The sequence below is a fragment of the Glossina fuscipes genome, unplaced genomic scaffold (assembly GCF_014805625.2).
Source record: "Glossina fuscipes isolate IAEA_lab_2018 unplaced genomic scaffold, Yale_Gfus_2 59, whole genome shotgun sequence".
In the NCBI taxonomy this organism is placed as follows: Eukaryota; Metazoa; Arthropoda; class Insecta; order Diptera; family Glossinidae; genus Glossina; species Glossina fuscipes.
Window position 1 is genome coordinate 4,188,927 of NW_023998431.1, and position 13,295 is coordinate 4,202,221.

Sequence of the window (13,295 nt, forward strand, 5' to 3'; positions counted from 1 at the left end):
TATAAAAATTAACTGTTGTGATTTTTGAACACGTACCTCAATTTTTGAACAGCTTGCCAACAACCATTCTCACGAAAAGTAAGGCTTTATGTGTTAAGGTGTGTAACTTTTTATATACAGTGTCATAATAATAAGTTCATTAAAAAAACAGGCTAAAGTTTTTGTGTTCTATAGCGACAATAAGAATTGTGTGAGACAATGTGGTGTAGGGCATTTCAAAGCTGGCCTACCTCGACTATAATGTTTTCACTATTTTTTTTTTTTTCTTTCTTTATTACCAAATATTACGTTATTAAAGTTATTAACGCAATTCTCCTTTTTTTTTTAATTTTGAAATTATGTTTCGTTTGATTTTTTATTTTCTCTAAACTAGGTTAAATAAATGCATTGAGGAAAGTTTTTTTTTCATCTTTTTCAGTATCTTTGTATAATAAGCAAAAATTCCCCAATTTACTACTACATATAATGTTAAATTTTTTGCAACTTTATGCGCTATCCACTTATCCGCTTAAAGAACCTAGAGGCATTTCTTTCAATTCCGTAAGCTTACCCGAAAAACCTGTTGAAAATCATTGGATCGGATCATTTTCCGTTTCTATCACCTCTCTAATCTAGTCCGTGGTATCTTAAATAGTCATCGCTAGGTTGTGTAGGGCATATAACATACGGCATTGCTTGCCTATAACTTTTCAATTTATTATAGCAATCTTATTAACAATAAAATTTCTCACAAATGTAAAATAATCATAGTTAAGCAAAATTTTGATTTTTAATTGACTTTATATCGGGGCTTTAGTAAAAACTTCAACTAAATTTCTTAACGATGATCTTTCGCCTTGCTTTTCCTTGCTGTTGGCAGCATGTTCCTGAGCGAATCCTGATAATTTTCAATATTCATTTAAGTTTTCAGTTTTTTATATTGGATATTTTCAGATTTGAGTTTTGCCAAAAACAGGCGGATAGACTTATGTATTCGTTCGCGTCTTTCCCGGATAATCTACCATGATTCATTCTGTATTGCATTATTCTCCTCAAATAATTTAAATTAAGTTGATGTAACTGTTTTTTATGCCAAAAGGGTGTTGCTTAAGCAAGAAAGAAATAAGTGGTCGCGATTTCTTTTTAAGGTAAAGACAAAAGGCAAATAAGAATAAGGTTTGATGTGGTCGAAACGATACGAAGCAATCTGTTGGGAGTTCATATTAAATCAGCCCGTTTTGTAAGACAGATCTGGTGGCCATTTAAAAATACCGTCTTGAAGCTATACGCGATTGTGCAAAGCTTATATACCATAGTTCTTTCAGGCTTCGAATAGACATCCATCCATCTGTACTAAGCAACAAAAAAGTCATGATATGATGGATTTTCCCGCATGAACAAATTCGATGCCTTAAGAAAGAAAACCTGCACAGAAAATGTTTGCAGTTGTAACCTGGAACACCTTATCCTCCGCGCTGTTTCTAACAGAGATTCTTCTTTTACAAATTAACGTGCATTTTAACAGATGAGATATTTTTGGCTTGATTCGTGTGACGATACCCAAATATGGATTTTTTTTGGAACAGCCTTAAAATGCGAGATTTTTTTTTTCGAAAATTGACTGCGATAGATAGGAGTTTGATTCTTGAAACTCTTCGTCTCTTTCCATCCGTAAGTACCATCCATAACCATTTTTTTGTGCTTTTTGTTTTTGTGGTTATTCAAATTGCAATTTTCAAAATTCGAAACCAAATCATACCCTGTCCGTTACATTGTTTACTAAAGTTGTAGCGAAATAAAGACAAATTGCATTTTAGCTTAAAATTGTTTTATGACCGCCAAGACATAAACAATGAATACAGTTTTACATATATTAGAAATCGACAAATACACGAAACACCCCACATGTTCCACATGTTCACTTTGAATAGTGACACTTTGAGTCAAATAAAACCACATTATACCGTATATACGAGACATGATATTGTTGGTTGTTTTTGTGACTTTGACCTTTTAGTAAAGCTTTTTGGTACGGTTTACAATTTGTAAATTATGTTATTGAGGGCGAAGCTTAATTTATTTATTTATTTTGTCGTTTGTCGTTCTTTTTTTACTTTTCTCTCCTATAATTTATTATTATTAGTTTTTAATACAATTGCATAAATTTGCTTAGATTAAGGGAACGATATTGAGAATCGATAGTTCGGGTCGATGGCTTTGGAAAGGCAAAGAAGAAGAAAGAGAAAATCAAACGGCTCATACTCTTAGGTTATAGCTTTTCTTGTGTATTCTTATGTAGATTTAATTCTTAAAAAAATTAATTTATTACTTACATTAGATCTGGTCGAAAGTGATGGATCATGGCACAAAATGCTAAACCATCACGCCACGATGTTGTCATATTATCAATTTTAACACCAGGATACCCTTCTGTCATGCGACGGCACCATAATTCTAAAGCTTTTGTACCACGACGCTCAGCCATTATTTTTCGTTTAAAAAAAGTTTCAATATTAAGATGTATTATCTGTATATATATATGTATATATATATATATATATATATATATATATAGCACCAGAGTTTTGATAAATTTAGCTGCAATGAAAAAAAAAAAAAAATGGATATAAGCAATAGCATTAAATTAATCAAAAGCAATTCTTACTAGCTTGTGCCTACGGCGTGAAATCCGAATTGAGTATCAGGCCGATTCGCAACATTTTAATTAAACAGAAATATTTCAATATCATTATTCGGTGTAAAATGTGAAATGAAGATAAGGTTGTGTGCAAATGTAAAATTGTGCCTCATTGTCTTGGAGAAATTTATCGATATTAACCACAAAGAGATAACAAAATTGTATTCACCTGCCTGACGGATATTTTAGATTCACAGCCTTTATCTTAAAGGAGACAAAGCGAGAAAACTCCCGAAGTTTTCATCGTGTGTCTCTTGCACTTTATGAGTAATGAGCGAAAAATCCAAAAAGCAGAGGAGTTCGCAGAGTTTCGGTTTATACAGCATTGTAGCTGTATTCATTGACTGATTTGCCCCATCTTCAAGACCAAACTGTACTAACGAACTATTAATGTGTTTGTCCAATTTGAAGCGTACATTGTACCTTGTCGCTGGTAGACATTACACCGATGTGAAGACAGACAGACAGACGTGCTCAGATTGATTGAAAATTTAAAGTTGATAAAGCTTGTATATTTACGTACACCCTATCCAGCCTCAGATATTTCCCGCATTTTGAAAAAATAAATATTCCAGCATCCTTCAATGATGGGTATAAAAACTCTTTGAAAAATATTAGAGACATATTTTCAAGATTTTTAACAAAAATAAAGAAGAAAAATATATATCGTCTATATATTATATATAAGACGAATCTTCAATGCTCCTAAGCACAACAATAGCATGAAAAGTCGAGTAGGCGACTGGCGATCGAAGGCTAAACAACAAGTGGGAAAGGAGTAAATAAAATACAAAAAGCACTATTTAATCATTGAAAATAATATAAAAAAAATTATTTAATAGAAATGAGAAGAGTGCTTCATAAAAAAAAAAAAAAAAATGTACACAAAAATAAATACTTGTATGTGTATTTAATTTTCTTTCTTTATGATATCGTAAGTGCAATAAACGCTACCAAAATTAATTTTTTTGATAATTTTGTTTTTCTCTTTCAAAAATATTGATTTTAAGAACTGGATAATACAAACGGCTAACGCCTAAAGCAATTGATTGGTATGCGTTGCGAACTGTACACGTAGTTGGTCGAAAAAAATGACTAATGACTCCCATTGTCTTTGGAAAAATTTATATATAAATATTTTTTCAAGATCATCCGTAAGTTATAAGCGACATTTTCTTACTTATGGGAGCGTTTTTTTTTTTTTTTTACCCTCAATTCTTAGATTTTTTATTCGAAAATTTGTATCGAATTTGAAATGAGTATCTATTTTGAATGCGCAGTTCTAAGCAAATATCGCACGTATGCAGGCTTTATCGAAGTTCCCGGTTTGTATTTTAATTTTTGTGCGAACAAAAAGCAGGAACGCAAATAAAAAGACTATAGCGGGCCATTATATGCCCTACACCATTTCGCTTAACACGCCGTTGATTGACAAAATGCCTTTTCAAAGTGAGAGGTTGTATGGGAACTAATCGAAAAAGTGGTCCATTTGAAAGCATTTGGAATAGCGTTCGGCCTAGCGCCAAAAAACATTAATGTATCTTAAAAATTTGCGATCTGTTGGTTGAGCACTAGTAAAGAAAATGAAAGAAGACGGACAGACAGGTTAAGATAAATTCAGAATTACTTTCTGAATTGAATAAGATGCTGGTTTTATGTCGAGTGCTTCTGGGTTTTACATACGTCCGCACAAACTTAATAAGCCATTGTACCGCAAATGGTGTAGGGTAAGCAATAAGTAAATGACTTAGAATCTTGTACATTGCAAAGGTGTACGCATTTTTTAAACTGGCAACCATTACTTGAATTTTGAAAGCGACTAGTGTTCTTGCAGGTGCGAGAACAAAAATTCTCGGTTCCGGTAACGGGCACTCAATCACACTAAGGATATACTCTAAAGATAATTAGATTATAAAGAAGCCGTATACAAAAAATATGGTGCTTCTAAGATGACTAATCTTGTCTCTCTGGTCAAGCTCTCCGGTCAAGCATGTTTTAAATGCGAAACATATAATGCTTTAGAGTTCCTATGGTGTTCAAGCATCATAACCGTAAAACGAGCCCAAACCAATTTACTCACGTATAGTACGTTATTGGAAATCTTACGATCATTCTAATAGTACATTTATGTTCGTGAACGACGGCCATAAATCAATCTTCAACATAATCTCTAGTCATGACGCAAACAGCCAAAAATTTGCAACTTATTTTGTCTGTAAGTCTAACATTGGGATTCTCTAAAATCTTAATAGAAAAAAACTCTACGTCGGCCAAGTTTTAAATTCTCAATTAGCGAAATATTCTAAATATTTCTAAAATAATTTCGATTAGAAAAAACTGCATATAAAATCTCTATCCCGTCGCTTATCTATTACGTCTTCGTCAACTTCAGATTTCTTATCTAGTGTAAACGAAATTCAAAAGAGTGCCTCTGTTGCATACATTCGTTCGATATTAACCGTTACTAATTTTATATGTATTTTTATACATTTTCAGTCATAGGTTTGTTATACACGGAAGAGCTTAAATGTAACTCTTTAGCTCACGATAATGTTACCTATTGACGAACTTTTATATATATATATAGATGTAAAATTTGGAAGGTACAGAATGTAACGTCAAAAAAATTTTATGATTTTTCAAATGCGATTGCTTATTACTTCTCAGGCGGCAGTTGTGTTCACTTCTCTTAATAAATTATTTTATCAAATTTTGTCACGGAAAATTTGGAAGTTTCAACTTTTTTTTACAAAGTCTTAATGTGAAAATTTTGGCAGGAAATTTTATTTAATGTCTTAGTATTTTTGTTTTTTATTTTATTTTATTTTTTTTTCTTTTTCTGCCACTGCATACACTTTTTTGCAAAATTATTTAAGTAAATTCCAATATCGTAAATAAACTAAAAGTTTTCGGTAAAAAAAACTGTTCAAGGTCAAGCGTTTGACCCTACCATTTTGGAAAAGAAAGCAAGTAAAATTTTGTGCAGTAACTATGTGGCAAAACAAATCAACAGTCATGAAGACCGGAAAATTGCATAACCTGAAAAAGGAATACGATCGCATCAAGGATTTTGATGATCACGCTCTTGAATTGAAGATGCGCGAAGCTCGTTTGAAACACTTGTTCAATGAAATTGAAGAAATCAAAGGAAATATATTAAAAAAACGTCATCTAATAAAGATCAAGGATGCGAAAAGTGACCTATCATTATTTCGGGGCACCGCATTAAGAACGCATAAGAATATCTTAGAATTTAAAAAAAGTTATCCCCATAAAAGCGAAACAATTCAAACAAAGTTGACTACCACCGCAACAAATCATTTAATGAATAATGAAAACATGGAAAATGTTGCGCCGAATAAACGCTTTAAATTGAATATGAGCTCAAGGAAATCGCAATTAGATATGCGTGATCGTCAGAGTAAAGCGAATTTAATGAGACGTCTCAACTACGGCAATAGAATATCGCGATTAAATATGCAACGGATACTTATAAATAATTTACGCAAAGAGATTTACGCAATGGAAGGTGGCGAAGAGAGAATGCAGGAACGCGTTAATTATACCAGCAGCGCTTCTAGCAATTGTTTTGCCAAAATTCCAAAACGTCGCAAGAAGGATGACATTGCTCTGCAACAAACTCTTCAAGGTGACTCCAGCAGGACTTTAATACCAAGTGTGTTCAATGAGGGTAAAACCTTACACACTGCTCCAAATCAAAAACGTAGTATAGAGGATAGCAGCACCGAAGCCTGCACTCTTGAAGGTCGAACTTTTAGCGAGATGATTTACTCATGCCTTTCGTCAGAAATATTTGATTGGAGTCGAATCTTTTGATACCCGCTATTAACAAAAACTCTTTTAACGTGCGCGGAAGCAAGAAGGCAAAACTCTCCTGCAATCGTGTATTGTTATATAACTTGGATATCATTTTCATTCATTTTCTTTTGTTTTAATTTATTTTTGCGCAATGAGCCAGAAACTTGGTACAATCATTCTTAGATATATGGGTACTTGTTAACCCATTTTCTCTTTGAACTTATTCGGCATTTCACTAATATATAATAATCATCTAAGGATATATATACTAAGTTTCAGCTTTTTGTCGCAAATTTGCTTGATTAAGAATTCCGAGATAGGTGCATATATATATTTATATATATATATATATATATTATATTTTATATTTATATTACATACATATATTATATTGGATATATATATATATATACATAGACATATATATAGCTTGTTACGTCTCGAATGAAGCAACTGCAATATGAATGCGTTCGTTACCTATGAATAACGAGTATCGAGTAATTTGCTCCAATACAATTACAATCGATATCTTTGCCTATATAAGTACTCTCTATTAGGGATAAATATTATCAAAACTTTATTAAATACGTTCGTATCAGTTCTTACGTTTTCATACTAAATTTCCTTTGCACCATGTTTGTGTTAAAAAAAACATTTTTCCCTTCTCTGCAATAACTAATAATAGTAATAATAATAATAATAATAATAATAATAATAGTAAATAAATAAATAATAATTTCTATTTACTTATTTACCTAAGGAAACCCTGCAAGTTTATCGTTAAGTTATTAAGAAGAAATAAAAAATGAAAAACAAAAAGTACATATAACCACATGTCATAAAACGAGACACTTGAATCTACTGCAATAATAGAGAAACGTTTTAAATTTACTTTAAGCTCATTTGTATTATACTTGGACGTACCTACCTACGTACGTACGTATGTACTTATGCACATGCAAAACAATAAACAGGTTTAAATCGAAACTAATCAATCTCATAAATCTGAGAAGTAAAAGACAAAAAAAAAAAAAAAAAAGCGAAAACAAAACAAACCGAAGCAAAATTTAATAAAAAGGGAGAATGACTCATTACTACCGACGTGACAACCTGTCTCTGATGGGAAATGTGAAGCAACTTTTGTATGCTTTTTGTTTTTGTGGTTTTATGCATTGAAAGAATGCCTGAGAAAGAAATATTCAATTATATGCTTTTTAAAAGCTTAGAAAACCTAACAAAAAAACATTACAACAAAGAAAAAATTTTTACCATTTATCATCTTTCTTAAGAATCATTAATTTGTTAAACACGTCTAATTCATACACACATTGTGAGGAGCTATACTATTAAAGCAATTGCTTTCTTTGTATGTTAATATTTATTACGAGACAAATAGGTATAAAGAGTAATGGAAGCATATTCACATCTTTTAATCTAATTTCCTTCTTCAACACGTCATTAATATTAACAATAAAAGAAAAATAACAAAAGAAAACCAAAGAGATGAAAAAAGGAAAGAAAATTTAATTCGTTTGTTAAACTTTGTTTTCGATTAAATCAACTCTACCATCATTGTACAGGGGATAGACAAAATAATACAAACTAAATATGCAGCCTAAGTGTGGATGGAGCGTCAGTGGAAAACGCTAGAGGAACGCGATAACTGATCTTTCGTATCAAAAGTCAGTCAATTTCGATTTGGACGGTGTGATGCAACATGCCGTAGAAAATCAATTTATTGAGGTCAAAGTTCAACGACCACGTAACGTCCGAAAATACTCATGTTAGCTCATCACACAGCCCATGCAATATAATTCCATTGATTTTTTTTCGTTGGAATTAGGTTATGTGTGTATATTATGTTGTTCCAATGCCCCATAAACTCTCAATGACTTCGATCTTCCTAGATTATTTGTGCTATTTCTGGCAAAAGGGCAGATCTACGTCAAATAATAGGTAAAAACTGATATTCTATAGACGAATTCTTCAAGAAGTCCAAGTCCGTTGATGCCAGCATAAATCAAATATAAAAGAAAAATAAAAGAAATTCTGCGGTTTTGCTTTTATTTCAAATTAAAGGCATCCCTGTCGCAACATATCAGTTATCATATTCCTCAAGCGTTCTCCATTTATGACATTTTCATGTTCGAAAATCGCATTTTCAGCCAACAAACCACGGACAGAATTCGCACATTAGATGTATTTTCCTTACCACCAAGTCGTTTAACCAAATATAAGCTTCATTTCACATAGACGTAACGTAATCCTTGGTTCATTGTTTCAGCGTTCAGTTTTTTAACATTTTCTATACGCTCTCCAACTATGTTTGTACAATGTATCACAAAAAGGAATTTGATTCAAATGTCAACCAGAATTGCGTTTTCTTTACGCCTACTTTCGACAAGAACGACCGACAAAATGGATGACCCTATATATACTGCGGATAGGCAAACTCATATGAACTATAAGTTTGTATTATTACATCTACGCTGCGTACATATCCTTAACAAATTATTTCAGAATCCCTGTACGATGTGCATAAATCGAGTGAGAAGGATATATGTCCTCGTAACGTTAACTGTTTGGCTGCCTCTCTAATTAGCATATTAATGCGAAAATTATTATTTTTTACCGAATCTTTGAAAATCATTCTCTCAAATGGATCCTTCTCATGTACACTGACACATAAAACTTCTACTAACATTGCCTTTTCTTGTTCGTATCAACCATTTTAAGATTAACTAAGATCGTGTAGGTTATACACATACTGGACTGGACTGGAGTAAAATTGATGATGCCAGCCATGTTGAAGTAGATTTGAGTCTCCCGAACTCTCAATAGTTTTCAAGGGCCTAATTATATTAAATAAGTAAAAAAAGTCATAATCGGCTGTAACCGAATCTTTTATAGCCATCACCGTTCATCGTCTTAAAAAGAACTTGAAAAAAAAAGGAGAAAAATAATTTTCCATATTTTATAAAATTTCGTGGGTGTGGCTGGCTTGTTACATTTTTGTAAAATAAAAATGGAAATTTCTATCGCCTATCCTGATATAGTTCACGAGTAATGAACACCAAAAAAAAAAAAAAAAAAAATCGAAAAATAAACCTCTTTTCAGTTTTTGTTGTACAGACATGACTAAATCATGATTCAGAACTTGATGCTCGAAAGTTTCCTTCGCGGTATTGCAAAAGGTTTGACAAAATCTTCCAGCGCGATAGCTATAAAAATTTGCATGTAAATTGTTTGAAGAAGAAAATTTGAAAATTCCATCCCCTCCTTCAGATTGTTATCTCTCCCTTGCCTTGGCCAACTAGAGAAATTGTATTAGTTGGGATGCTAACTGGATGACTTTATCTTTGCTATCGAGAGGAGAAAGTATTCTAATCGTGTAATCGGTGTTAAGTTAACTGCGAAAAACTATACACAACAACACCAAAGACAGCAATAGCAAGTATTGTGTCGTAAAAATGTTTTAAAGATTGTAAATATAGATACGCGTAGTTGTTTATATACGTATATACAATATCGTTAGATCTAGACACATTATACTACAGGTTATTTAAATAGTAGTTATAGCAGATAATAGTGGAGAAGAAACTGGTTTTTTTTTTTTTTTTTTTTAATTTTTATTTTTTCAGTTTTAGTATGAAGCACAACACTTTTGTAAGCATTTTTGTTTTTTGTTTTTGTTCTTTTGTTTTCAAACAGGTGGCGAAATACGGAAAGGTGTCACTTATATTAAAGCGAAAATTTTTAAGTAAATTGTTACTTATAAAATTTATATTCCCTATTATTTACTCGATTTTCTTTCTTTTTTTTTTTGGAAATAGTAAAATTATTGCATCTATTTTATACTTGATTCGAGTCGATTAAAGTGCTTGGAAGAAGATCGCATGAAAGACGTAACTATGACTGTTCACAGACTTTTTATTTTTGTGAAGAAGAGTGAACAAGTTAAGCGCTTTAGCGCTTCATAGATTCAACAGTTCAATCGGGTCATAATTGATGTTAATACCGATCTAATAAATTTGTCCTTTTATTAATCAAAAAGCCGCAACGAGGCTGATCAAATCCAAATCGTATCCATTCAATTCAGTTCCTCTGGCAGATGATATGGCATGGCACGTACATTTCAACGTTCCATGAATAAATTATAAATAATAATAGATAAATAAAAAAAGTGTATATATATTCGACTTGGGACAACGTTTCGAAAACTTGTTTTTACAAATTCAGTTTTTCAGTTTTTTAAGAAAATGCGACTTCTTTTTTAAAAATACTATAATTTAATCATAATTAAAATGTGAACTTTTAAGACATATTTTCGTTCGCCTATTTGTAAAATGTTCAGTTGATGATTGAAAGCAAGAATATATACCTTTTCACGAAACTTCGTGCAAGAGAAATTATTCAGTTAAAATGCTGATTAATTCACATAGTAGAGAGTTTTCAAAAGAAGAGCTTAGAAGCTAGGCGTTAAGCAATTGCTTTTATACCCTACTTACGATACAGGGATATATTAAGTTTGCGCGGATGTATGCGACAGAAACGGGAACAGAAAGACTTGAGATAGATGCACATTTTAGTATACCCATTAGTTCAGAATCACTTTCCGAATCGATCTAAGCCAGTCTGTCCGTTTCATTTTCTTTTGTTTTTGTATTTTGATGAAATTCGGCACTGCTTCGGAGCGAATCACTTTTTCGACCCCTTTCCTTATTTTGAAAAGCCTTTAGATTAATCGCAATAAGGTCTAGGATATTTAATGGTGACTCGGGGCCCACCACCATTGTGTCTTTATTTGTTTTATATTGTTACGTAGCCACCTTTTGATTTTCTTTCATCAACCTTTGAGATCATTGTATAGGAATCGTCTCATTGGATTGCATACTTTAATCCGCCCATTCATATACGTAAAAATATTATACGCCGAAAGCGAACACTAATAATACAAGAATTACTTTTCTCTATTCGAAACCGAAGTCAATTGTTTGAAATAATATTTCACATAAGTAGACTGACTCGATTAACACTGTTAATTCAACGACTGAGTGTGTTCCCGTAAGGTATTAGCGATAGATAATTTCTCATTTTTTGCGTTTCGATAATATTTTGAATTTCGAAAGGATCCGTAAGTACGTTTTTTACATATACATATACACATTATAGTTATTCTAATGACGTTATACACAAAGTTCAGATTTTTTCATTGTTTTACAAAAACAAAAGTAACGTCACCAAAATACCTGTAACTTCATGAATTTTGACACATTTCGTTTGAAGCTACGCACTATCTAAAAATTCTAATGGCGACATTTATAGGTGATTCTAGGAAATTAGTGAGTAAAGCTTTATATATATCTCTATATAATTTCGTGTACTATTTTGATCAACAGGTAGTAAGGCAAGGTTTACTGCGATCGGACTCATATCCATGAGACTGTGGCCATACTCCATCTCTTATTATTTCCACTGCTTTGTCATAAAAAAAAAAAAAAAATATCTTATTAAAAAAAAAAAACGATTTATTTTGATAAGCTTATGTAATTTAAATGAAAAAATCTCCCAAACGTTCAATCAGTTTGTTACTTGTAGCATTTTGTGCTTGTACGGAATCATTGTTTATATCTGTTTTAATCGCTAAGACGATATTTGCCGTTGCATCTGCTTAATCTTAATCTTAAGTACTCGCCCTCTATCTGCTACAGGTATGCGGGGAAGAACAGGTTTTACTGCGCTATAAGACGGTTCATAGATGGAATATATTTTGTGTCCCTATGTTAATGATACATTGTTCGTCTCGCATCTAAACGTAATCAGTTGATTATATAACCGTCCGTTAAGTATGAATACAACCGGATATCATAACAGTGACTCTGAATGTTTAGATATTCAAAAAACATAATATAAAGTATTAATGATGATGGTAATAAGGAAAGCTTTGGCCCGAGGCAAGGCTTCAGGAGAAAAAAAAAACAAAAAAAACGTGAGAGTTGCACAAATTGCATACTCGGTATTTCTAGTATGGCTTTCGGAATAGTCAACCACGATATTCGCGTCATTTATTTTCCGCACCCAAACTAAAGGTTAATAAATTCTTCTTTTATTATAATTTCTTCTAATAATTATGTATTTTATTTACACACATGCATAGGTCTAGCAGCGGAAAATCAGTCAAGTCTGCTTGCTATTTGCATTTTAATTTAAAATTTTATTTTTCTTTAACCATTTGTTTTTCGTAATTTTTTCCCCTAAAGTCAATAAACTTTTTATTTATCAACAACCATAGAATTACAAAAGAAACATTACAAGCAAAGGCATTATTTAAATACAAATTAGTATGCGTTTCTGTTTTGGTATTTTCTTAACTAACCGTTTCTCGATAATATTTCTTTGGAAATGTCATGTCACATGTGCTTAACACATATACAGAGAAAGAAAAGAAAAAAAAAAAAAATCGACATTCAAATAAAGATACAAACGGATAAATTTGCATAAAATCAAATACGTGTTTAGACTGAATTATAAATGAATTGTTTTTTTTTTTTTTTTGTTACAAAGTTTCAAGCTATTTTTTTCCTTCTTGTAACACCAACGCATTATTTTTGTTTTTAAAGTTTTACTTAAATATTTGGTTTGTTTCTTTCTTTTTTTCTACTTTTTTTTTTTAGGAGAAAGTTCGAATCAGAAAAGTATTTTATGAGCACAATAAACTTTTATTGCAAGTACATATTAAATCAAAATCAAAATAATGTTTAGTGGAGTCTTTTTCCCATTTCTTTTCTTAGAAGAAGAA

At 31.7% G+C, this 13,295-nt stretch overlaps 2 protein-coding genes across 2 annotated transcripts in view; one reads left to right on the forward strand and one right to left on the reverse strand.

The window, feature by feature from the left end:
* Positions 1 to 2,531, reverse strand: part of LOC119637460 (MICAL-like protein 1) — an 81,425-nt gene extending 78,894 nt beyond the window's left edge. Inside the window, exon 1 of the mRNA XM_038033478.1 lies at positions 2,313 to 2,531. Coding sequence (XP_037889406.1) covers positions 2,313 to 2,464 — 152 coding nt within the window. The 5' untranslated portion in view covers positions 2,465 to 2,531. The remainder of the gene's footprint in view (positions 1 to 2,312) is intronic.
* Positions 2,532 to 5,668: 3,137 nt separating this feature from the next.
* On the forward strand, positions 5,669 to 6,514 carry LOC119637435. The gene has a single exon (XM_038033454.1). The coding sequence runs from the start codon at positions 5,669 to 5,671 to the stop codon at positions 6,512 to 6,514; it is 846 nt and encodes a 281-aa protein (XP_037889382.1).
* The last annotated feature ends 6,781 nt before the right edge of the window (positions 6,515 to 13,295 follow it).